The sequence below is a fragment of the Myxocyprinus asiaticus genome, chromosome 13 (assembly GCF_019703515.2).
Source record: "Myxocyprinus asiaticus isolate MX2 ecotype Aquarium Trade chromosome 13, UBuf_Myxa_2, whole genome shotgun sequence".
Classification (NCBI taxonomy): Eukaryota; Metazoa; Chordata; class Actinopteri; order Cypriniformes; family Catostomidae; genus Myxocyprinus; species Myxocyprinus asiaticus.
In genome coordinates, this window is record NC_059356.1 from 27,966,213 (window position 1) to 27,992,950 (window position 26,738).

General features: G+C 38.2%; 1 protein-coding gene across 3 annotated transcripts in view; it reads left to right on the plus strand.

The window, feature by feature from the left end:
- The window catches only part of rarab (retinoic acid receptor, alpha b), a 225,960-nt gene that overhangs the window by 178,533 nt on the left and 20,689 nt on the right, over positions 1-26,738 (plus strand). For all 3 annotated transcript variants that reach the window (XM_051713256.1, XM_051713258.1, XM_051713257.1), the window contains one exon: positions 22,280-22,428. In XM_051713256.1, coding sequence (XP_051569216.1) covers positions 22,280-22,428 — 149 coding nt within the window. The remainder of the gene's footprint in view (positions 1-22,279; positions 22,429-26,738) is intronic.

Here is a 26,738-nt window from a genome sequence, read left to right on the forward strand (position 1 = left end):
TATGATGCTTCTCAGGTAAATCTATCTTGTTTTAAGAATTTTTTAGACAATTTTAAATGGAAAACAAGAAAAAAACACTTGATAATAGGATTTTTTACAGTAATTTAAATGAAATAAAAAGTATTTTTTCCTTTAATTCAGTAAATGTCATTTAGAGGTATTTTTTAAAGATGATTTTGTTCTCTTTAGCAAGCACATTTAATACAACCTTTAAGTCGGGCACAAGCTGAATAGTTGGTTGAGCAAATGATTAATTGTTGCAATAATTGCAGAATAATCATTATGATAATCATTAGATTAGTCAATTATCAAAATAATCGTTAGTTACAGCCCTAGTTTAAATGCATAGTGTGCAGTGAGACGTAGCAGGATTAGTATCTGGAGGAGAGACACTAAACGAGCGATTTAAAAGCAAACCAAATAGTTCACCCAAAAATGAAAATTCTCTCATCATTTACTCACCCTCATGTCAGATGTGTATGACTGACTTTCTTCTGCTGAACACAAATTAAGATTTTAGAAGAATATTTCAGCTGTTATTCCTCGCAATGCAAGTGAATAATGACCAAACTTTGAATCTCAAAAAAGCACATAAACGCAGCATAAAAGTAATCCATACAACTCCAGTAGTTTAATCCTTGTCTTCTAATGCGATCCAAAATGTTTTTAATTAGAACAGACAAAAAACCTCCTTTTTCACAATTATTTATCACATCAGCAGTATCCTTGGCTATCATGATTTCTAAGAAGTGTAATTGCGCTTGAAATCATGATTGTGCCTAGAGACTGCAATGGCAAGATGTACAGTGAAAAGGGAGTTATATTTTGGTCTGTTCTCACCCAAAACATTAGATCAAATTAGATCAAAACATGTATTAAACTACTGGAGTCATGTGGATTACCTTTTATGTGCTTTGTGGACCTTCAAAGTTCTGGCCACCATTCATTTGCATTGTATGGACCTACCGAGCGGGGAGATTCTTCTAAAATCTTTGTGTTCAGCAGAAAAAAGAAATTCATACACATCTGGGATGGCATGAGGGTGAGTAAATGAGAGAATTTTCATTTTTGGGTGAACTATCAGGTCAACTATAAGGTCTTGATTCCTGTACAGTATTTTTTTTTTTTTTTTTTTTTTTGAGATCCCACACAAAGAGCTAGTCTCATTACTGACCTTGATCTAATTAAATCCCTTCCCTGTTTGACTGTCTTTGTTTTGCCTGGTTTTGGTTGGCGAGAAGGCAGTCCATCTCGAGACTCAGTCTGTCTCTTATGCCATAATAAGGCTCTTTGGGAAATGTTAATTTCGTCTCCACGTGCTGCACCACACTTATTTGTTTGCTTTCAGGACTTTTCCTTTTCCCTATGCTGTCCAAGGAGCCCATAAAAATGTGGCTTAATTGGAAAATTGCTACCTCTTAGTTTGACCACAAAGAGCTCCTGCAAGCGTGTAAGCTTCACCCTGCTGAGTTCAGTTGCAGTGATGAAAGGGCACGGTTTCTGTGCTGTTACACGCCACCATGTGCTTACTAACGGTGCCGGACATATAACCAACTGTTCAGTGCTGTTTGGTCTGGTATTTATATGTGGCGGAGTGATGCTGGCGCTGATTTTGCTACATCTGTACTGTCAAAGTGAATGATTATATGGGGCAACGAATGTTAAATACCGTTCTACAAACGTTTGCTTGGTTCTTTCAATTCTAGCTCAAAAAGGACATGAAAAACATGCCATTTTCAAATGTCTTATTTGACATTTAGGATATCATTATTTTGGCAATAAATAGAAATCTTTTTTTCCCCAAGTATTTTTACTTGAAATATTTTAAATTCAGAGAGCAGTAAGTCTTAGCAACTCATGTTCCATTTGGGGACTGAGAGAAGGCCATTTAAAAGCTTAAAATCGTACTGAAAATTGAAAATGTTGAACATTGAAAATCATACTTAAAGAAACAGCTCACCCAAAAATTTAAATTTGCTGATAATTTACTTACCCTCAGCCCATCCAAGATGTATATGACCTTATTTCTTCATCAGAACAATATTTAAAGAGCACCTATTATGGTTTTTAAACATGCCTAATTTTGTTTTAAAGGTATCCAAGGTCAAAAAACAATTTAATTTTGCTCAATTTAAATTGCAGCATTACCTTTTTTTTTTTTCCCGTTTATCAAACGACTCGTTCAATGATCCATTCTAAAGGATTCATTCTAAACTCCTCCTTTCAGAGAGCCTAATCTGCTCTGATTGGTCAGATGTCCCAGTCTGTTGTGATTGATCTACCACTTAGTGTAGTGTTTGAGTGTGGGTCAAAGCTGTTCGCAAGCAGCCAATGAAGACCAAATTACGTAGGTTAGTACAGGAAGTACATCTGGAATTACTAACGATTTGTTTCAGGTGTTCAGAATCGGTTCTTTCTTTTGGGAGTCAATAACTCCATTTGTTGTGCACTTTGATTTTTGAAACTTTGCATACTTTTTACATTCACAAACAGCTATATAACAACTACATAGGTGCTCTTTAAGATTTTTAGGAAAGTATCCCAGGTTTTTAGCTTCATCCAATGCAAGTGAATGGACACCAATTTTTGACTGTCCAAAAAGCACACTTAGCCAGCATCAGAGTAAGCCACACAACTCCAGCCGATCAAGTAATGTCTTCTGAAGTTAATCGATACGTTTGTGTAAAAAAAATAATCGCTAAATCGGCTCTTCCGCCAGCTCTCTGTAGCTCTGTAGCAGCTCTCTGTGGTAAACAGAGTGGAACTTCTGAATTCTTGCGTGAAGGAGACAGCGTCGAGAGGCATTGAGTGTTTACAGGAAGCGATTAAAGTTAATAAAGTTTTAATTAGCGATTCGTTTTTCACACAAACGTATCATTTAACTTCAGAAGACATTACTTGACTGGCTGGAGTCGTGTGGATTACTTTGATGCTGGCTAAGTGTGCTTTTTGGACCGTCAAATATTGGTGTCCATTCACTTGCATTGGATGAAGCTCAAAACCTGGGATACTTTCCTAAAAATCTTAAAACCCTGTTCTGATTAAGAAAAAAGGTCATATACATCATGGATTGCCTGAGGTAAATTATCAGCAAATTTTCATTTTTGGGTGAACTATTCCTTTAACATAGAAGTATCTGGTTGATACTTCCATGTCTTTTCTTAATCTTATAAAAATTTATTTTAAACAGTTTCAACTTGATAACGCACTTCAACTGCCATGCATGAAAATGCTATATTGCTAATGTACATATTTACACATTAAGATTCGCTGACTGGAATACATAATGTAGATAGACAATCCTTTCTGTTTTCCAAACATAAACACTATTACTAGAATGGGTAAGTTACATTTATGAAAAGAGCAATCCTTCTTTGTGGAAAAACAGGTCTAACATGACTGGAATATCTGCCAACTGGGTTTTAATGAGGTCAGAGGAACTTAATTATGAAAATGATCTATTATTTGTTTAAAAAGGAGTTTATTATGGGGCACCAAACATAAGAACAGCCATTTTAATCAAATCATGATGGTGAAATTAGTCACATATTGCCCAATATTGTCCAGTCAGCAAAATTTTTGACATGGATAATTTTTTTTTTTTTTTTTTTTTTTTTTTTTTATAAAAGCAAAGAGATACAAGTAGTTCAGCAGTGTATTAATGTTGTCTAGTCATCTCCATGAGTCACATGCATGGCCCTGCAGATGTTTTTGAAGTACTTCTGATTAGCTGAATTAGAGATGGACAATAGACGCAGTGCTGCCACACCATACCATAGAATCCATTCACCAGCTGATTGGGGTTTGAGCGAAGTTAGAAACACTCTCTTTGAGCAGTTCGTGCTGGTCTGTAAGCTCAGTGAAAGCTATTTTTTACAGACAAGATTACAGAAGACTTTATTACTTGAACAACAATACCGGTTTGTGGGCAATGCTTTTCTCATGACCTATTGTGTGCTGTGTAAACACTGGCTCATGAATCAGAGCATGAAAAGTTTGATTGTAGTCTAGTGCCTGGGAGCTGCTTAGTGCCTTGCAGAATAGACATATCCCATTGAGAAGTGTGAGGTGGACAACAACTTTTCTTTTAAGAAGTTTGCCGCTGAAATCATTACTATGTCACAAGTTGGAATTTGACCTGCCAACCATGTCTGACTGTTACTAAGCCATTTTTGCTGCGCTAGTGAGTTCTTAGAGACTTATAAAACACACTCCAAACAGTCAGCTACTCTGATTTGCAGCTACTCTGATTTGATCTACAGCTAAAGGTCTTGAGAACTCTCCTTGTGAAGTTCAGCTCACAATCCCTTGTGATCCACCCAAACATTGCAGTGTTTGCACACAGAATTGCTCTAGCCTGTCTTCAAACTCCTCTCTTTGAGTTCAAGTCTCTTAGTCTTCAGTTAAGTGGGGTATATTTTGACATTAACTGCAATAGTGTCTATTAGCCTTTGTCAAGTAGGCCTACATTTCTATCTTCGGTTATATAACTTTCATAAACCTTACAAGCCTAGACAAACACTAGCATAAAGGTTCCCTACAAACTGACAAAATTTCACCACCTACCCAAATGGTTAAAAAACCACGTCACTCATGTCCTTATTGACGAATTGGAGGAAAGGGATGGGGCTTAAAGCAATGAGTCACAAGACTGAGGGAACAGGGAATGATCCAGGCCTGTGACTCACTGGCACTCTGGTGCAAAGTGACCTACATCGTAGTCTCACATGAGTGCGTGCTTTTCATCCCCCCACTTGCTCGTTTTTCTCTACCATTTCCATCTCTCTGTGCCCAGCAGCACTGCTCCATTACCATAATGGTGTTGGTAATGATGAGGCCTTGATTCCATTTGTATCCATCCCCCTCTCACTGGGTTAACTTTGAATAACACAAAAAGAATCATTTTTTATTGAGTGTGTGTTGGGTAAGTGTAGGGAGGCTTAATAGTTGTACCAGGATCTGCTTTCCCCCAGAGAACTACCGCCAACACTTAGAGGTATGCAGTGTTTTCCTTTCATGCTATGCCCTATTTTTCCGTCTCTCTCTCTCTCTCTCTCTCTCATACATAACTCAATATTTTGTAAATTTTTCTCACTTACACTCAGTCTTTCGCACCATAATCTTTTTCTCAGTCTGTGCGCTAACATTACTCTCTCCCTACAAATTGTGTCTAAAGAGTTTAAAATAATGTTGTATATGTCCCTTATCTGTCCTCAAGCGAAATAGGAGTACAGATAAAGTAATATACATATAATACAGTAATGTATGTAGCTGTATATGATATGTGTGTTCTATTAGGGGTGTAAATCGGACGTTTCATCATGATACGATTTTATATATTGATTCTCTTGGCCTGCGATCCGATATTTGCCAATACTTCAAAGTCTGCCACGATACGATTTCGATTTGATTCGATTCAGGGCCCTACGATTGATATTCCGATATTATGTGCCTATTTTACACAGTCAGTTAAAAAATGTTTTGCCCTAAAATGCAACCAAAATATATTTAGAATATTTTGAGCTCTCTGAAAAGTGCACATTTAGTGTCTATATTGGGACATCCACAACAAAATAAGGTACTTCAAAATTATACAGAAAAATATGGAAAATAACGTCACACAAGTGATCATAAATCGTTTGATTACAGCTTATTTTTCAGTTTAATCCAGTTCAAAGTACTTACATATTCAAAGTACTTACATACCCATGACTTGTTTCCAACTATCTGTGTTATCTGTGGTTTTCTTGGCTACAACTTCCACAGTTGTAATGAAAAATTCTGTTACAGTTAACTGGGATAAATTAGTAAGGGTGTAGATGTGTAAAGTCTTATAACTGATGCTGGAGCTGGGCAGCAAGTGTTTCTCTTTCCCTCATTAGTGGTGTTCAGAATGTCAAGACATTTCACATGATGGTTGAACTGCTCCATGGTACTTTTAAATAGCAAATTCTCATGTAAAATTCATCGCATGCGCAACGATGTGAGCCACTCTGCGTTTGTCACGAGAGCTCTCATTTTAAGGAGCGCCCGGTTGATGCACACGCACTGATACTGTCACTGGTCTGGAGCTCGCATTTCGTGGGAACTCTGGTTGACGCACTCGCACTGATAGCAGAGCGCAATTTGGCTTCACAGACCCTGCGCACATCCTTGTCCCACATCAAAAGCATATTTAGCGCTCATAAAGTGAAATACATTTTCTACGGTTGCTTCATCACCTGACGGAAATGTGTACGGACATGGCTGACATGAGAGTATTAAAATAAAGGTGCATCTTACAAAAATATCTATATCGATATTTACGCGTTGTTTCGATAACATTGGATCATTAATTATTGGATTGATGCATCGATCAGATCGATGCAAGTTTCCTTTTAACTTTATTGGATACTGTTTTGTGAAACTGGAGATTCTTTGTTGTAATATCGCTTGAATTCTGCCATTCCCCGCCTCTGACAACCATTGTCACCACCATCATCGACTGAGGGGATTTATGACAGTGAGTGGAGAGAGTCACCCTCATGCTGAAGCAGTATCAGGTAAAATTAACAAAATATGCCAAAGTTCTGTAAAAGAAGAATCGTCCCATAATTAAGGGAAAAATTGCGTTCCGTATGAAATCCATACGTGATGCCGTTTGTCCCCTATTTTAGCATCACACACCCAAACTGCTGAGAATGTTTTGCAAATCAAGAGAAATGGACCTGAATCACACACACCTTTCGCATGAGTTGTGTGAGATAACAGATGTTGCTTTACATGGACCCTACACTTGACAGAAATGGCTGGGGGAAAGATCAGTGACAATCAGTGGACGTCTTCTGTTGTGTTTTCTGTTGTGATTTTGTCAAAATCATATAGCATTCGAGTGCATGTTAATTGTTTCGCACCACTCAGATTTTAAAACACCAGTAAACGCACCTATTCATGACACGCCATTACAATTTATTGCATGTGTCAGAGCTCTGGGAGAGAGTGAGAGAGAGAGAGGGGTAAGAAAAACTGTAAATATGGGTCATTCCTACAATACTGTGTCATTTAAGTCCCCATTACAAGTGTGTGTGGTATTTTATATTGTTTAATTTCACCCGATTACAATTTTGATAAGCTTGTTCAAAATAATTTTTATAATGTTACACACTTCTTTGGGCTTAAAAGTTAAATTTTAAATAATTGAAATCCTTTTCTATTGCACTGTCACTTCCTCATGTCCCAAAAACTGCACGTCAAACATCTTTGAGAAAAATAAATGCTAAATCATTGGATTGCTATTTTTTTTCCCCCACATACAGTTAAGAGTTTAGTGTTACATTCTCTCACTAACAAGTGTTCATTTGTGGTAAAAGTGTAATTTTAACACTGATAGTGGAGGTTTTTTGTGTGTCCCCTGATTTATTGCGCACCCTGTTATGTCATGATACTATGACCTTTCATTGAAGATATATGTTAGGAAATGACATCACACACACTGGAGGTGGACATCAGCCATTCTGCAAAATTACTTTGAGTTATTTGAAGTTTATAACTCTATTGTTTTATATATGTTTTCCTTTATTTTGTGGTGTTAGTCATATGTGGTCAAGCATAACATGTCCACCCTATTATGGGAAGATATATGGGAAATTAATATAATTTTAAAATGTCAATATACAGTATTTATGTTAACAGAAATAAAATCATGAATATTAGTTTACAAATATGTTTCCTAGATATCAATCACAGACCATGTAGTGGCTAATTTATCCATTGAACGTCCACCCTGATGCTGCCTATTTAACTGGATTTTTTAGTAAAGCTTGACCAGCATGACTAATACAATATTTAATATGTCCCTGTAGTGATGAAACAGTCAGACAAACAGGGACTGGGCAATAGTAAACCACTCTTTTTGGTAGGACTAGACCACTGCGGTCAATCGACCACTGCACTAAAATAAGAGTTTAAACTTTGCTGGTTACAAGCGACTTTAAAAGAAAATGACCATCCGATCTGAAAATGTCAAAAAATTCACAAGCACGAGAACTTCATGGATCTTCTTCAGTGTGTCTGATATAAACACCGATGAGAAGCACGAACATCGGAAGCTCCTTTAATACAGGTAATTTGCTTGAAATGGTGTGTTTGTGCTTAGATTAACATTTATATTTCCTATTGACACACTAAAGCTGAAGATATAAATAACCATCTTAAGACAAATGCTTTTGTGAAACATCTAATGTGCCTAAGACTTTTGCACAGTACTGTGCGTGTGTGTGTGTGTGTGTGTGTGTGTGTGTGTGTGTGTATGTAGAGAGAGAGAGAGAGAGAGAGAGAATATATTATATATACACGATCAGCCACAACATTAAAACCACCTGCCTAATATTGTGTAGACAGCATTTTAAGGCATTGTGAATGGAAAATATTTGAGTGCCGTGTGTGTGTGTATGTGTGTGTGTGTGTATATATATATATATATATATATACACACACACACACACACACACACACATACACACCGATCAGCCACAACATTAAAACCATCTGCCTAATATTGTGTACCAGCCCATCTGGAACCAACAATCATCCATGCGATTATCTAATCAGCCAATCATGTGGCAGCAGTGCATAAAATCAGGTAGATACGGGTCAGGAGCTTCAGTTACTGTTCACATCAACCATCAGAATGGGGGCTGGTTTGAGTATTTCTATAACTGCTGATCTCCTGGGATTTTCACACACACAACAGTCTCTAGAATTTACTCCGAATGTTGTCAAAAACAAAAAACATCCAGTGTAGGGCAGTTCTGTGGATGGAAATGCCTTGTTGATGAGAGAGGTCAACAGAGAATGACCAGACTGGTTCGAGCTGACAAAGTCTACAGTAACTCAGATAACTGCTCTGTACAATTGTGGTGAGAAGAATAGCAACTCAGAATGCTACTCTGAGATGCGGGTTGTCGCTGTTTTGGCGGCACGAGGGGAGCTACACAATATTAGGCAGGTGGTTTTAATGTTGTGGCTGATCGGTGTATGTATGTGTGTGTGTGTGTGTGTGTGTGTGTATGTATATATATATATATATATATACACATATTACACACACATATACATGGCACTCAAATAATGGGTCAAATATTTTCCATTCGCAATGCATTATTCGATTGCCTCCTCAGGTGCCTTAAAATGCTGTCTAGGAAGCCAGCTCACTAGATTTTTGAACAAGTGTTGGGTGTGGCTTTTTTAATGTGCAATTTAACCAGCCTGCCATGGTTTATAGTGTGTGGTGTTGCAAGGTGATGTCAAACCGGTGAAAAGCACCTTGGTAATTAATTTCGCCCCTTTTCAAGAGTGGCATTGGAAGGTGTCTCAGACAGATGGTTGAGCCCAAACCATTTCTTGAACTCTTATAGAGGTTAATGGAAGGTCTCTGGCGTCTATATTTGCTCTAGGAACCTCTGGACTTAATTAAACCTGATTTCAACACAAGTTGTTCTCTCCAGAGCTACAGACCAACTGAAAAGCCTTGACTAAGACGCTTCTCCTCAGAGACGCTGCAGCATCTGTTATTAAAGCACAGCACCTGATCACAGCTTCTATGTGCAAGAAGCAACTTCTGCTGTGAGTTCTGCGGTTATTCAGGGTTATTCAGATTCAAGAGAAACGGCTTCTAACTCTCAAACTTTCACTTGTATAAGAGGGAGGGATTTCTCTCCCTTCAGTTCAGCGAAGGTCTGAGCTGTTCAATTTTTAATCAAACCGTTCATTATTCATTATATTAAGTTTAAAGGAATTTTGAGTCATTGTGGTGCAAGAGCAGACAGAGGCATAATTTTGCACACCATCCAAGTGTCTGCTGTCAGAAGAGCAGTTCCCATAACATTGTCCTGGATCTGTGCTGATCTCTGTCCCTGTTATAGAAAATGTGCCACTCATATCAGAGCTCGACAGCAGAAAGAGGTCAGACGTTGCTCTAGGGAACAAGCGAATGGCAGAGAAAGAGAGAGCGATTTGGTGAAATGGAAAGGAAAAGAGTGTTGCAGTGAAAGTAATGGTGGGAGAGAGATGAACTTTAAAAACAGCCTCACCTTCACAAAGCCGTTGTATTCATGAGAGTGCAGGAAGTGTGATGCCAGCCGGTAGTTTTTCTCACTTCCTGTTCTCTCTTTGTGTAAAAATATAAACTGAAGCACCATCTGCAAGTGCTTCACACTGAGATACCAGATTGTTTAATATTTATGGCAATATGGGGATCTGTTTTCTCTTAAGATGAGCTCTTTTCAAGTTTAACAGCATAGACTTGTGGACATTGAACGATGTTTTCAACATACAGTTGAAGTCAGAAGTTTACAGACACCTTAGCCAAATACATTTAAACTCAGTTTTTCACAATTCCTGACATTTAATCGTAGAAAACATTCCCTGTCTTAGGTCAGTTAGGATCACTACTTTATTTTAAAAATGTGAAATGTCAGGGGCCTGGGTAGCTTAGCAAGTACTGACACTGACTACCACCCCTGGAATCACGAGTTCTAATCCAGGATGTGCTGAGTGACTCAAGCCAGGTCTCCTAAGCAACCAAATTGGCCTGGTTGCTAGGGAGGGTAGAGTCACATGGGGTAACCTCCTCATGTTTGCGATTAGTGGTTCTCGCTCTCAATGGGGTGCATGGTAAGTTGTGTGTGGATCGCAGAGGGTAGCATGAGCCTCCACATTCTGGGAGTCTCCGCGGTGTCATGCACAACGAGCCACGTGATAAGGTGCGCAGATTGACTGTCTGAGAAGTGGAGGCAACTGAGACTTGTCCTCCGCCACCCGGATTGTGGTGAGTAACCATGCCACCACGAGGACCTACTAAGTAGTGGGAATTGGGCATTTCAAATTGGGGAGAAAAGGGGATGACTTTTTATTTTTTTTTTATTTTATTTTTTTTAAAGAATGTGAAATGTCAGAATAATAGTAGAGAGAATGATTTATTTCAGCTTTTATTTCTTTCATCACATTCCCAGTGGGTCAGAAGTTTACACACACTTTGTTAGTGTTTGCCATTAAATTGTTTAACTTGGGTCAAACATTTTGGGTAGACTTCCACAAGCTTCTCACAATAAGTTGCTGGTGTAACCGGTTCAGTTCTTCCCACAAATTTTCTATCGGATTGAGGTCAGGGCTTTGTGATGGCCACTTCAATACCTTGAGTTTGTTGTCCTTAAGCCATTTTGCCACAACTCTGGAGGTATGCTTAGGGTCATTGTCCATTTGGAAGACCCATTTGTGACCGAGCTTTAACTTCCTGGCTGATGTCTTGAGATATTGCTTCAATATATCCACATAATTTTCCTTTCTCAAGATGCCATCTATTTTGTGAAGTGCACCAGTCCCTCCTGCAGCAAAGCACCACCACATCATGATGCTGCCACCCCCATGCTTCACGGTTGGGATGGTGTTCTTTAGCTTGCATGCCTCACCCTTCTTCCTCCAAACACAACGATGGTCATTATGGCCAAACAGTTAAATTTTTGTTTCATCAGACCAGAGGACATTTCTCCAGAAAGTAAGATCTTTGTCCCCATGTGCACTTGCAAACTGTAGTCTGGCTTTTTTATGGTGGTTTTGGAGCAGTGTCTACTTCCTTGCCAAGCAGCCTTTCAGGTTATGACAATATAGGACTCACTTTACTGTGGATATAGATACTTGTCTACCTGTTTCCTCCAACATCTTCAGAAGGTCCTTTTGCTGTTGTTCTGGAATTGATTTGCACTTTTCGCACCAAACTACATTCATCTTTAGGAGACAGAATGCGTCTCCTTCCTGAGCAGTATGATGGCTGAGTGGTCCCATGGTGTTTATACTTGTGTACTATTGTTTGTACAGTTGAATGTGGTACCTTCAGGCATTTGGAAATTGCTCCCAAGGATGAACCAGACTTGTGGAGATCCACAATTTTTTTTTCTGAGGTCTTGGCTGATTTCTTTTATTTTTCCCATGATGTCAAGCAAAGAGGCACTGAGTTTGAAGGTAGGACTTAAAGTACATCCACAGGTACACCTCCAATTCAGTACACCCCTATTATAAGCTAATTGGCTAATTGTCTAAAGATTTGACTTCATTTTCTGGAATTTTCCAAGCTGCTTAAAGGTACAGTTAACTTAGTGGATGTATACTACTGACCCACTGGAATTGTGATATAGTCAATTAAAAGTGAAACAATCTGTCTGTAAACAATTGTTGGAAAAATTACTTGTGTCATGCACAAAATAGATGTCCTAAACGACTTGCCAAAATTAGAATTTGCTAATATTAAATCTGTGGAGTGGTTAAAAAATTAGATTTAATTACTTCAACCTAAGTGTATGTAAACGACTTCAACTGTATGGGTGTAGGGCTGCAACAACTAATTGATCAAATCGCTAATTATCGATAATTGAAATCATCGATAATAAATTTCATTATCGATTATTTGGATATGTGTTCGCCGCACAGAAGCTCTGTCAGTGACATCAGTTTACTGCACAGTGAAAAATGTGTTGATGATGAAACTAATGTGAAAATCAGCGGAGACGAGCTGAAGCAGAAAAAACACAACCCAAGATGTCCAGCAGACAAGTGCACTTTATAAACACTTCAAAGAAGATCATAAAAAGCATACAGTTTATTGTGGAGCGGTTGCTGCTTCAAAAACCGATTAAAATTGATACTGATTGAAAAAATTACACTCAAAGTAAAATATTGCTAAACTTTATTACAAAATAAACAGTACTGACTGAACCATGAAAATGTATTGCACTTTTTAAAATGAAATTAATATTAATTTATATGAAATAGCTGATTTTTAAATTGACATTGTTTCCTTAGTCCATAAGGAAAATAAAGAGCATTTCATTTTCAACTAATGTCCATAAAATAAATAAAAAGTTTTAGTCTGTCCACATTCTCAATCTTATATCAAAAGTAAAATGAGGGGGGAAAACGCTTCAATAGTTCATATGGTGTTACACTTACATTGGTAACTACTAGTCCATTCTCAAGCTTCATAATAACAGCAAAATATCACATCGTTTTTTATTCAGTACAGTACACTGTATGTTGAGTAGCAATATTCACAGATAGCAGTGGTATTCGGCTGAACTCAGTGGTGAAGCGGCTCAGACTATGGGCCCAGACCAGGGGCTGTTCAGACAGATGGAACACAACAGACTGGAACTGCATGCGAGGATCTCGAGACAGACACAGAAATTGAACATCTTTCCTGACAAAGCATTTAAACAACTCATTGCTTATTTCTGAGAAACACTTATAAGAGAGCAAGATGCAGTGGCCAAAGACCTCCACCGAATGCTTTTGTAACCATCCATTTTTTTTTTCTATGTAAACGTGTGCTAGACGAACATCTTTGTTTCTGTTTGTTTTTGTTTATTCAGCGTCTCGTGCAGGAGCGCTGTTTTTTACATGATGTGTCTAATTAAGAATAACTTTAAAAGCATATTGAGACACCAACTTTCTGTTAAACTGTATTTGTTACACTGTGTCTAGCCTTTTTTGGAGCAAGAATGTGATGATCTGAAGTAGATAAAAAAAGATGTAATTGAAATCAGATGTGTTTCTGATTTGTTTATACGTTTCTCTCAGCTGCATGAAGATATTAATTTGCTTTCTCACATCACTAGCTTTAAATATGCAACTTAGCTGGCTTGCAAATGCATAAATATGATCAGCTGGATATAAACTAATGCAAGTAGGTGGTATTAGATGGTAACAATCGTGACATTTAAACATTTGGGTAGGACTTGCGTGTATTTTTGTCACATTGTTCTAACCGCTTGAGGTTAGCTTTAATGTTAGCGTCCTCTCAGCTTTGTCGGCAAACATACTGCTGTTCTCTACTAATGCAGCATCTAGTCAACAAATGTATTACTTTATAATGATATAAGGTGTACTTTAGTGTACTATATACATACCTTTTAGTTGTTGATGTTTTAAATCTGCATCTGAAGTGTTCCGCTCCATGCAGAGTGTAGTCTCATATGTCTAAACAAACACCACAAGGCATCAGTGAATTGATAGTTTTTATTTCGCCTCTAGAGGCTGCTCTCATACTGTATAATGACAGCAGACCCTTCCCAGCCGCTCCAGCACCGGACGCAACAGGGAAAAACTATCTTCTATCGATTTTTGCCAATAACCAATAGTTCCAGAAATCTGTTATCAGTGCCGATTAATCTGCAAAACCAATATATCGTTCGACCTCTAGATTGTACTATATTAAACTGTGTATATAATGATAATGTATAATAATGCTAAGAGTCCTGATATTTGATAGTTCTCCTGATAATGCCATATGTAATGTCTAATATCTCTAGTAAATGTATACTATGGCAAACATTATTTTACTGGATAAGCATACACATTTCTGACAATACTATTTTAAAAACTACAATATTAATTTAAAATACTTAAAATGTAAATAATCAGTGACAGTGTACAAGCATATGAATCTAACATAATTAAGCTATGTATTTTCAGATGATCAGAAATGGATCATTTTACTCTTGAATGAACAGTACTTTTCAAGTTTTATAAGTAAAAGAAAGGAATTGTTTTGCATATGTCCTGAAAGTAATAGTAATAATGAAAAAAATCTAACATTTCATGATTTGGCCTTGTTCAGAGTTTTGTGAAAGTTTAGAATTGTGAATTCAGTACCGTAAATCAAACCAAATCCTTACGCCCTTTATCATTTCGTGTTTTTTATCCGATTAATCTAAGAAATAATCGAAGATTAATCGATTATCAAAATAATCGTTAGTTGCAGCTAGGGATGGGCATGAGTACTTGGATGTGACATCAGTGATCAATCATGAAAATGATGATCGAAAATGAAAATGCTTGACGTGACTTTTCACTGAATTCAAAATTCAATGACAACTACCTGACAACTATACGTATCAAAGAGGGGCCTTATTTTTAATTTTGAGATTGATTACGTTGTCATTTTCTGGGGTACCTTGATTGTCAACAGCTGCAGTGCTAACGTTTGTTCAACAGGTTTACGATAATCAAAAGAAAGTTTGATCCACTGTGTTTTGAACATCTGTCTCTGCACATGTTTGCTAAACAGGTTTTATTATCATATAATGTAGAAACTTTTACTCATTAATGTATATTATTTAATAAAAGTGAAGGTTTATCATTGACTGTAAATCTCCCTCGGTGCCGACATGTTTGCGTGACATACCTGCATCTCAGCGAAATCAGAGCTGAAGATTTCCGCACGAGCTGTAAGTCCAACATAAAGTGGCGTTCCATTGCAGTTTTCCCTTGCAGCATCCAAAGATGTATGACATATTAGGGCTGCCCCCGACCAAAGATTTTCCTAGTCAACTAGTAGTCGTTAGTTTAAGCCATTAGTCGAGTAGTTGTCGCATGTTCATGATATTAATTTAATTATATATATATATATATATTTTTTGGTGGGCATCAGAAAATGATTTGAGTTCCAGGGCTGAGAAAGAATGTTATAAGTAACATTGCTAACACTGTTCTACATTACAGAGTAATACTAAATACTAAACCGTAAAAATGAGCCTTTAAAATATACATTTTACAAGCGCACGCATGAAGCGAGCCACAGTGACACCGGCAAAAGCGGTAATGATTCTGAAAGTGTCGGGAAAATCCAGCAAGGAGACTGTCTGAACATTTTGTTAATTTATAGAGAGAAATACACATTAAGTTAAACATGCAGTAAGTGAGGTACTAATTTAGCTTACCCATTCCTCACGAACACTTGGATAAGCCTAATAGTGCATATTTATCTAGGTTATCTAACGTTAGAGCAAGTGACCATGCTAAGTGGCTAACGTTAGGCTACTTACATGTTTCAAATGATAAGCCATATTTGAGGTCGATGAATGATAGGCGAACGTTTGCCTTTAGATTTTGCATGCCACCTTCTTGGGGTCATCCTTTACCCTCTTGAAATGATCCCACACTTTGGATTTCCTGCCCGACATAATTACCGCATGGACCAGCCATGTAAATGATTATGTCTGTCTTCTCATCGATTAACATTTGGTTGACTATTAGAGGCAGCCCTATGACATATATGTGCATACTGTATTTGTACATGTCTATGTGCCCCCCCCCCCCCCTTACTTCAAGTACTCGAGTAGACAAAATTACCAAAATGCCTATGCTAATTTGCATCCCTATATGGTTGTTCCCCTCTTATTCATGTTATGTTGCTGAGCTCATTGACAGCTCTGGAGAAGATGCCATGTTTATCCTCCACATCATCCATAAACAGCATACAATGGAATAGTAGGGAATTTAAATAAAAGAGAAGTGTGTAAATTCTGCGCCACTAGCGTCACCAAACGGAATTGTGAAATAACTGTTTCCGAACAGGTTTTCTGGACTCTCACGCCATCAGCCATTGGTAGAACCAACAGTTAGCCCTATCCCAAACTCATGCCATTGGTTGAGCCAGTGTTTGCTATGTTGGCTAATCGGGATGCTCAAACAAAGTAATGTTTACGCTTGTACTACGTAGGAGTTATCTTTGCTTATTACACGGCTCTCTGGAATACTTTATTCTGATTGGTCAATGGCGCCATATAGCAGTCTGATATTTCTCAGTAACAAGAGCACATCCACATATAAGACCACTCATCTGGGTATTGTGAGCCATCGTTCCTGCTTCTCAGATCACTGTGCAATCTCTACAAGTAAGCTTACAAAATAATTTCAACTCAAATCAATGTTTCATGTGCATTTATTTATTTATTTGGCAAGTAGTCTGGTAATAGGCTGGATAATGAGGAGTCAGATGTAATTTTCACAAAATAAACACCAACGGAACTCAGAGGTGAATTTCAGCTGTTCAGCGATTTTCTTTCTGTTGAACGTAAATCAGTGTTTTATGTTCATGTATTTATTTATTTGCTTAGTAGCCGTGTAATAAGCAGGATAATGTATAGTCAGTCAAAAATTATCTATACATCAGCATTTAAACTTTGTTTCTCATTCTTATCATTACCAATTATTTATCTTCTCTTCATATCACAGCTCAGTAGTGTTGTGGAATGTGTTCATTCACACTTGCAAAATTAATTGCCAGGTTTTTCACAGCACACTGCACTGAACTTAGTTGCATTTGCATTTGAACCTGTAGAGGTATACGTGTTTGCGTGTGTGGGGATGTTTGCTGTATCTTTGTGGAGAGCGATAAGAACTCGACATCCTCATCTGACTCTTTGCCGGTGCCAGGGTGGGTATTTTTAGCGTCGTCTGTGCTTTTTCTGAACACAGGAAATAAACATTCTTTTGCCCACTGGCTCAGCAACAGTGCATGCATAGTTTGATATGTAAGGTGAGGCCTCATCGTTTTCCATGTACACAAAACATGGCTATAACAAGGCATCTTTCTACCATACCACACAAGTACACAAGATGTGCACAAAGATGTGAGTAGCTAATTGTTAAACTTGTGTCAGCATTTTCCTTAAAGTTGTGTGTAGAAGTTGGCCAATATATATTTTTAAAAGCCCATATCTAGAGCAGTGGTTCTCAAACTTTTTCAGTGTGGGGCCTCCCTTGTGTATGGTACATCCCTTTGCGGCCCCCAATCAGGGAAACGCATGATATATAATCTTAAACTTACAATTATAATTAAATTACAAAACATATAATTTAAAAATTAACACAACATGGAACATCAGTTTAACATCACTATAAATGTGTGCAGCTTGTAATAGTGAGAATACAAGGTAAGAATGTCTTTCTATGCAGAGCTTGTCAATTCTGGGTGTTATTGGCGACCGGCAGATGAGGTGTTATTGGTCATAAGTCATCCTCCACATTAAACTGTGCCCTGTATTTTGACATCATGGTGGGGAATGATGTCTCACAAAGATATGTGATTAGGACAAGCAACAATATCCTTTTTTATTAATGTTTAGTATAATTGTATTAATATTTCCTGTTTTCCTGTTGTGACATCTGACACCTGAACTTATGATCTTATATAGCACCATAAGAATAAAAACTCCCTAATTTATCTATCCTAATGCAAAATACTTTTAAAAGTAAGCCTACCCTTTTAAAAAGTCGGCTTGTTAGTTGTTGCATTAAAAGCAAGGGTTCTCTCTCACACATGGATGAGCGCACACTCTCTCTCTCTCTCTCTCTCTCTCTCTCTCTCTCTCTCTCTCTCGCTTTGATGAGCGCATGCAAGTCGAGAGGAGAGAGAATGAAGCCGCATAGGCATATCTCATTTAAGCGTTGCTTTCTTGCTTGTTTTTTGACTGTCAAGGTGACGGACTGCGTTTTGAATGATCCGTCAATGTATCTAAAATTTGGTAAATGAAAAATGTCTTAAATGTGCCGCCCAGGCGCAAGACACTGACAAAAACAGTGAGATGCGGAGAAACGGTTAAAAGACGTCTGTGAAGTGCGTTTACATAAGTAAACAATTACACAGCATATACGGACACAAAAAACTCACATTTTCAGTAAAGAATGAGAGGTAGTTTATGTGCGCATGAGCGCATCATAGAAAACATATTGAAAAACATTAACAAGCATCAGGCCATTTCACCAACCTATAGGCTACAAATTGCTGAACAGATTATTAGTTAAAACTTAAAATACATTTAAATTAATGTTCATGACTAATCTGTTAAGATTTCTACAATGTTTGTTAATGACTAATGAAAGTATAAAATGTTATCAATATAATTTCATAAAGGTGATCACAGTCAAAAAAAAATAACTTGAAAAATGTTTATCAGAGAAGGTGTCTAATGTCCTTCGTCAGGTATGTCTTAACTTTGTCAAGTCTATCTTTTGTTTCTGAATTCTGAAGTAATTCTTAATGCCTGCTTGTGCATATATTTTGTATCGTGAAAAGTCTTTAAAAACTGAACTCAATATTTTTGACTTTGCCCCTAAAACAAATCACTTAGTGGCACAAGCACTCTAAAACAGAAATGTTAACGTAGAGCCCTGTACCCAGTTTGAGAACCGCTGATCTAGAGAACAGCTGCAGTATGTAATGTAGATATATACAACTTAGTGACAGCAAATAAGATGTAGCCTACACACAATTTAGATGAACATGAATTTAAATAAACATATTTTTACTCAATATTTGCTAAAAATACACTAATTCACAATTATTTGACAACAAAATGTGCATTATACATTGACAAGGCTTTTGAACTGACATAACGGGCAATTGACCATTTCTGTTGAGTGACCAATATAATCTCAAAATGGGCAAATATTATATTAGTCTATCACTAGTTTACTGTTTTAAAAAAGGGCAATTGAGGGAAATATCTCATAATTTAGGTATTTGTTTTGCTTGATCCATGTTTGCATTTAAGAAGTCTGTGAGGTAGGATCTTTGCTGTAGGTAGATCTGGTCTTAGAGCACACAGCCCTGTTTTTGTTTAAGGTTTAATTATATATCTGGCTCACTTAGTTGAATGTAAAAGCAGACTGCTGTGTTCTGCCTTTCTCTGCTAGACAACCTTCACAGACCTGTTTATCAGAAAAGGCTTGGTGCAGGATAAACTGTATTTGTGTGAAAGCCAATGAACGGTACTTTTTGTTTAAACAAAAATCACCTATTACTAGTCACCTATTCAGTGTTCACCAACTTGGTCTGTCCTGATGAACAACAGCATTAACAACGCCAGTTTTAACAGAAGTCATTTGCATAAAAAAACTCTTAAAGATACAGTAGCAAATAAAGTTACAGTAGCAAAAAAGCCTATTTAGCCGAATTCTAAGAATCGCAGAGAGGGAGAAAAATGATCATGCAAAATAAAAATGGTCATGGTGTATTAGTCAGTATAGGGCTTGCTAAAACCAAGCTTGAACCTTTGCGAACTGCACCCGCATAGCAAGTCTCCTTCACCAGCAACCTCTCTCTTCATCTCTCATTTTCCTCCATGCTGTGGCATTTTGGAAAGGCACAGTGGGAGAGGAGAGGATGGGGGCAGGGAAGAGACAGATGTGGGTGCAGAGTGAATGTGTCTGTGCGTGTTGGTGTGTGTTTGGGATGTCATGTGCAAGTGTGTGAGTGTGTATGTGCATTTACATCATGAAAATATACTGGTGCCATCATCGCCACCATACAGATGTTCATTAATATGTGTATTGTTACATGGACACATCGGTTTTGGTAGTACAACGATGATAAGAATTTGAGCTATTCAATATATGCTCAATTTGTCAAGTCCTTATTGTTTTGTGCCCCTGACATGTTCAAAGGGCAAGACGTACTCTGCTCCTAGTGTGATGCATTGAGAGTTTCCGTTATGGTCTGCGTCCTGCTATTTAAAGGGGTAGTTCGCCCCTAATATCTCCTTTTGTGTTTTATGGAAGAAATAATGTCATACGGGTTTGGAACAACATGAGTAAATGATGACAGAATGTTTGTTTTGGAGTGAACTCTTTAAATCACAGTGCAGAGTATAGTCATTTCATAAGCTCTCAGTCGTGGCAGCTCTTTGACAGGACAGTACAGCTCGGGCGCCCCCTCCACTCAAGCACAGCTTGGGATTTCTCCCTCCACACCCCAGCTGACTGTCATGACTGTATTAATTAATGCTGGCTCTGGTCCCAGTCGGTAGCAGCTGAAACTGGTAAAAAAAAGTGAGCAAGTGTGTATGGAGAGCATGGCACTACCCTATTTGTCTGCTCTCAACAGCAAAGGAGACATTCTCTTGGCAAGCATGACCTTAGCTGCTCGGGATTTGCATGCGTTCCCTTGTTGAGTTTCCCCAGGTAGCAGAGAGAAGATTTGAAGGTTTATGCCGACAATGAAGGTCTCCGCAGACAGTTGCAGAAAATGTTTTTTAAGAGGCAGAATGCTGTTTTCCAGAATTAACCTAATGACCCGTGCAGGGTGGGGAATTAACTTGTTTGCCCACCAGCCACATTATCTGGTGAATTCACAATTTTACTAATCTTTTTAGGGTTTATTTACCAACCATTTTTTTTTCCAATTCAAAAATAAAATAATTCACTTTGTACAGTTGAAGTCAGAAGTTTACATACACCTTAGCCAAATATATTTAAACTCAGTTTTTCACAATTCCTGGAATTTAATCATAGAAAACATTCCCTGTCTTTGGTCAGTTGGGATCACTACTTTATTTTAAGAATGTGAAATGTCAGAACAATTGTAGAGAGAATGATTTATTTCAGCTTTTATTTCTTTCATCACATTCCCAGTGGGTCAGAAGTTTATATACACTTTGTTAGTGTTTGGTAGCATTGCCTTTAAATTGTTTAACTTGGGTCAGACATTTTGGGTAGCCTTCCACAAGCTTCTCACAATAAGTTGCTGGAATTTTGGCCAATTCCTCCAGACAGAACTGGTGTAACTGAGTCAGGTTTGTAGGCTTCCTTGCTCGCACACGCTTTTTCAGTTTTGCCCACAAATTTTCTAGCGGATTGAGGTCAGGGCTTTGTGATGGCCACTCCAATACCTTGACTTTGTTGTCCTTAAGCCATTTTGCCACAGCTTTAGAGGTATGCTTGGGGTCATTGTCCATTTGGAAGACCCATTTGCGACCGAGCTTTAACTTCCTGGCTGTTGTCTTGAGATGTTGCTTCAGTATATCCACATAATTTTCCTTCATGATGCCATCTATTTTGTGAAGTGCACCAGTCCCTCCTGCAGCAAAGCACCCACATAACATGATGCTGCCACCCCCATGCTTCACGGTTGGGATGGTGTTCTTTGGCTTGCAAGCCTCACCCTTTTTCCTCCAAACATAACGATGGTCATATGGCCAAACAGTTACATTTTTGTTTCATTAGACCAGAGGACATTTCTCTTTTGGAGCAGTGTCATCTTCCTTGCTGAGCAGCCTTTCAGGTTATGTCGATATAGGATTCGTTTTCCAAGCTGCTTAAAGGCACAGTTAACTTAGTGTTTGTAAACTTCTGACCCACTGGAATTGTGATATAGTCAATTAAAAGTGAAACCATCTGTCTGTAAACAATTGTTGAAAAAATTACTCATGTCATGCACAAAGTAGATGTCCTAAACAACTTGCCAAAACTATAGTTTGCTAATATGAAATCTGTGGAGTGGTTAAAAAAATGAGTTTTAATGACTTCAACCTAAGTGTATGTAAACTTCTGTCTTCAACTGTATATGTAAATTAAATTGAAGACACGCACAAACACTTTGGCTGGTGGTGGGTAACATAATGTGAAGAATTTCTTAATTACTGCATATGTCTGAATCAAACTAAAGCCTGTTTATTTCCTCTTTAAGCTGTGGAGACCCAGAGCACTAGCTCGGAGGAGATTGTACCCAGCCCCCCCTCTCCGCCGCCACCTCCACGGGTCTATAAGCCCTGTTTCGTCTGTCAGGACAAGTCATCAGGCTACCACTATGGAGTCAGTGCATGTGAAGGCTGCAAGGTAAGAATCCAAACCTCCTCAAATTTCGGTCATGCTAGTGTGCAAACAGTGGTTCTCAGCTGGTTTTGCTTCAAGACCCAGATTTAAATTGAACATCTGTCTAATTTGGCGAGCCAACATGGGCTACCAAGTGACAGATGAATTTGTGCTAATTGCATTGTTGGCATTAACAACAAAAGATAGGTGAAGAGTTTTCTCCTACATTTTAAAAGTTTATATGCCATCTTGTAGTTCTAAATGCAAGGATATTGGAAAACCTCTAAGAACAGACCTGTGACCCATTTTTGGGTTGCAAACTACCTGTAGAGAATCACTGATATATGAAATTTTATACTTGTTAAATCATGAATCTTTGAATGAACAACCATTGGAAACTGGTTGAAAAATATCTTTCCCATGTTTTGAGGTTTAATCCTTCCATAAGATATTTCTAGTGCTGCCATCATCACAGGCCTTCTCCGGTAATGCAGTGTACTGACAAAAAAGCCCCCCAATGGCACAGTGGTGAACTCTTGCCTTTTATTTCAGTGCTCCTTAATAATTGAAGGCTGGTAGTGTATACAATATATGACCTACACAGTGTTGCCACAAGAAAGGGAAACACACAGGGGTTTGGAGTTCATCTAATTGTGATTGTTACAAAGCCCCCCTTATCAGAGAGCAGCCGCAGGGAAGCGTGGGTGGAGTGTACACATCCGTACACACAGTGGTGCTCGGTGAGAAAAAAACATGACTTCATTAAATTTGCATGTGCTATCTTCTCCCTTTCTCACTGCCTTTGAATGGTTGGAGGACATATCAGCACTTCCTTCAAAAGCACCCATCACTCTCTTTCTCCCCCTCTCGTTCGCCTCCACAGCCTTGTCTGTTTTGAGGTGCACAAAGAGAGGAGTCAGCATATTCCTATTGTATAGGGCTTGCTGTCCTGAAGCCAGAAACATGGTTTGAAGCATCGTCATGCATTTTCAGGGCTCTTGAAGTCTCCTGAAAGAGTTGATAATGTGGTCTAAATATGCAGCTACCTTGTAAAGGCCTAAGTATACTTCGGTTGTCCGTGTGTCGATACGTCTAGCACACCATGCGCATGACTCAAATTTCGTAATAAGCAAAGTGTGCGCATACTGTTCGCATGCAGGTCAGTATTTCTAGACATTTGGACAGTCCACGACTGCACGTCGTCTGCATATGTGCCTGGTGTTCACTGTCCTAAAAAGTATTACAAAGCAGTCGTAGTGCACATCGAAGACGTCCTGTACAGGTTCGCGTGCTTGGCTCTGCAGGAGAGTGAACAGCACATAAAAAACGTATCCTCAAGGGGACGTTCACACAGCATCCATCTGTGCTGTTTTTCACTTGATTTTCGATGTTAACATGCGCTAGATAGATGTCTTTAAATGTTTCGCCCTGTCTTGCTGTTTTTTTTGGGGGGGGGGGGCGGGGTTTCAACGTTTTGCACAGGAGCGCCTTGTTTTTTAGACAACAAAAGCATCAACTTTTAAAAACTTGTCTTGAGACACCTGTGTTCTGTTCTTTTCATTGCATTGCATTTTACTTTCTTTAGCGCATGAAAGCATTCAGTCTCAACTAGGGATGCACCGATCCGATACCTGAATCAGTATTGACTCCGATACTGACATTTTTAGATGGATTGGGTATCGGTCCGACGAGCCCAATTCAAATCCGATACTGTGTGTTACTCATGTTCGTTACTGTCAAGTAAGGCTGCAACTAACGATTCTTTTGATAATCGACTAATCTAACGATTATTAGAACGATTATTTGACTATTTGGGCGATTATTGCAATGATTAATCATTAGTTCTAAACCGACTATTCAGCTTGTGCCCTGACTTAAAAGGTTGTATTAAACGTGCTTGCTAACAATAAAGATCACAAATTCATCTTTTAAAAATACCTCTAAATGACATTCACTGAATTAAAGGGAAGAAAATACTTTTAATGATGTTTAATTCAGTAAAAATGTCACTACAAAAAAATCCTGTTGTTATCAAGTGTATTTGTCTTTTTTCCATTTAAAATTGTCTAAAAATCCTTAAAACAAGATAGATTTACTTGAGAAGTAACATACAGGTGCATCTCAATAAATTAGAATGTCGTGGAAAAGTTCATTTATTTCATTAATTCAACTCAAGTTGTGAAACTCGTGTATTAAATAAATTCAATGCACACAGACTGAAGTAGTTTAAGTCTTTGGTTCTTTTAATTGTGATGATTTTGGCTCACATTTAAAAAAACCCACCAATTCACTATCTCAAAAAATTAGAATACATCATAAGACCAATAAAAAAAACATTTTTAGTGAATTGCTGGCCTTCTGGAAAGTATGTTCATTTACTGTATATGTACTCAATACTTGGTAGGGGCTCCTTTTGCTTTAATTACTGCCTCAATTCGGCGTGGCATGGAGGTGATCAGTTTGTGGCACTGCTGAGGTGGTATGGAAGCCCAGGTTTCTTTGACAGTGGCTCATCTGCATTTTTTGGTCTCTTGTTTCTCATTTTCCTCTTGACAATACCCCATAGATTCTCTATGGGGTTCAGGTCTGGTGAGTTTGCTGGCCAGTCAAGCACACCAACACCATGGTCATTTAACCAACTTTTGGTGCTTTTGGCAGTGTGGGCAGGTGCCAAATCCTGCTGGAAAATGAAATCAGCATCTTTAAAAAGCTGGTCAGCAGAAGGAAGCATGAAGTGCTCCAAGATTTCTTGGTAAACGGGTGCAGTGACTTTGGTTTTCAAAAAACACAATGGACCAACACCAGCAGATGACATTGCACCCCAAATCATCACAGACTGTGGAAACTTAACACTGGACTTCAAGCAACTTGGGCTATGAGCTTCTCCACCCTTCCTCCAGACTCTAGGACCTTGGTTTCCAAATGAAATACAAAACTTGCTCTCATCTGAAAAGAGGACTTTGGAACACTGGGCAACAGTCCAGTTCTTCTTCTCCTTAGCCCAGGTAAGACGCCTCTGACGTTGTCTGTGGTTCAGGAGTGGCTTAACAAGAGGAATACGACAACTGTAGCCAAATTCCTTGACATGTCTGTGTGTGGTGGCTCTTGATGCCTTGACCCCAGCCTCAGTCCATTCCTTGTGAGGTTCACCCAAATTCTTGAATCGATTTTGCTTGACAATCATAAGGCTGCAGTTCTCTCGGTTGGTTGTGCATCTTTTTCTTCCACACTTTTTCCTTCCACTCAACTTTCTGTTAACATGCTTGGATACAGCACTCTGTGAACAGCCAGCTTCTTTGGCAATGAATGTTTGTGGCTTACCCTCCTTGTGAAGGGTGTCAATAATTTTCTTCTGGACAACTGTCAGATCAGCAGTCTTCCCCATGATTGTGTAGCCTAGTGAACCAAACTGAGAGACAATTTTGAAGGCTCAGGAAACCTTTGCAGGTGTTTTGAGTTGATTAGCTGATGGCATGTCAAAATATTCAAATTTTTTGAGATAGTGAATTGAGTTGAATTACTGAAATAAATGAACTTTTCCACGACATTCTAATTTATTGAGATGCACCTGTATAAGATATTTAGTCTTGCTTTAAGAGAATGTATCTTAAATATAAGTGAATTTTTTCACTTGCTTATACTTTTGTGAGTGCAGTAAAGACAAAAAATACTTATATTCAAGATCTATTCTCTAAAAGTGTAAATGTGTTATATGCTGCTTCTCAGGTGAATGCATCTTTTTTTAAAGGATTTTTAGATATTTTAAAATATTTTAATTTTTAATATTATATTCAACATTCTCAGATAAAAACATTTTAAAAAATTCTTCTGCAGTATAGCTGCTAAAGTAAATGTATGTTGTTTTAAAGGAGTTTTCGATATTTATATTGGAAAACAATAAAATGTATTTTTTTTGCAGTGTATAATGGGGCGAAGACTTTCCTCTCACCTTTCTGTTCACTTCAATCCATCTTTAACTCACAAAAAAACAAACTCTCTCTTCTGCCAATTTTCTGCACGATAAGAAATGCACAGTGACATATATTATGATTCAATAAGTTGCCATGGCGTTATAATCTAGCTGCATTAAGCGCGCGCACTCGGGATAAGTGTGCCCGCAACAGAGCGTACCTCAGCCGGGTGCGGTTTCAATCTCTCCCCCTTAGATCGGGACACTTCGAGCAACTCATAGAAGAGGCGCTGACGTACAGAGAAATGCCAGTTTCCTTATTATTTGAACTTTAATAAGGCTATAACGCATTAAATAGAACTGCATTAAAGATGTAACGCCGGGGTGTTTCCTTGAAAGACGCTCGACACGCAAGTTTTGCTTA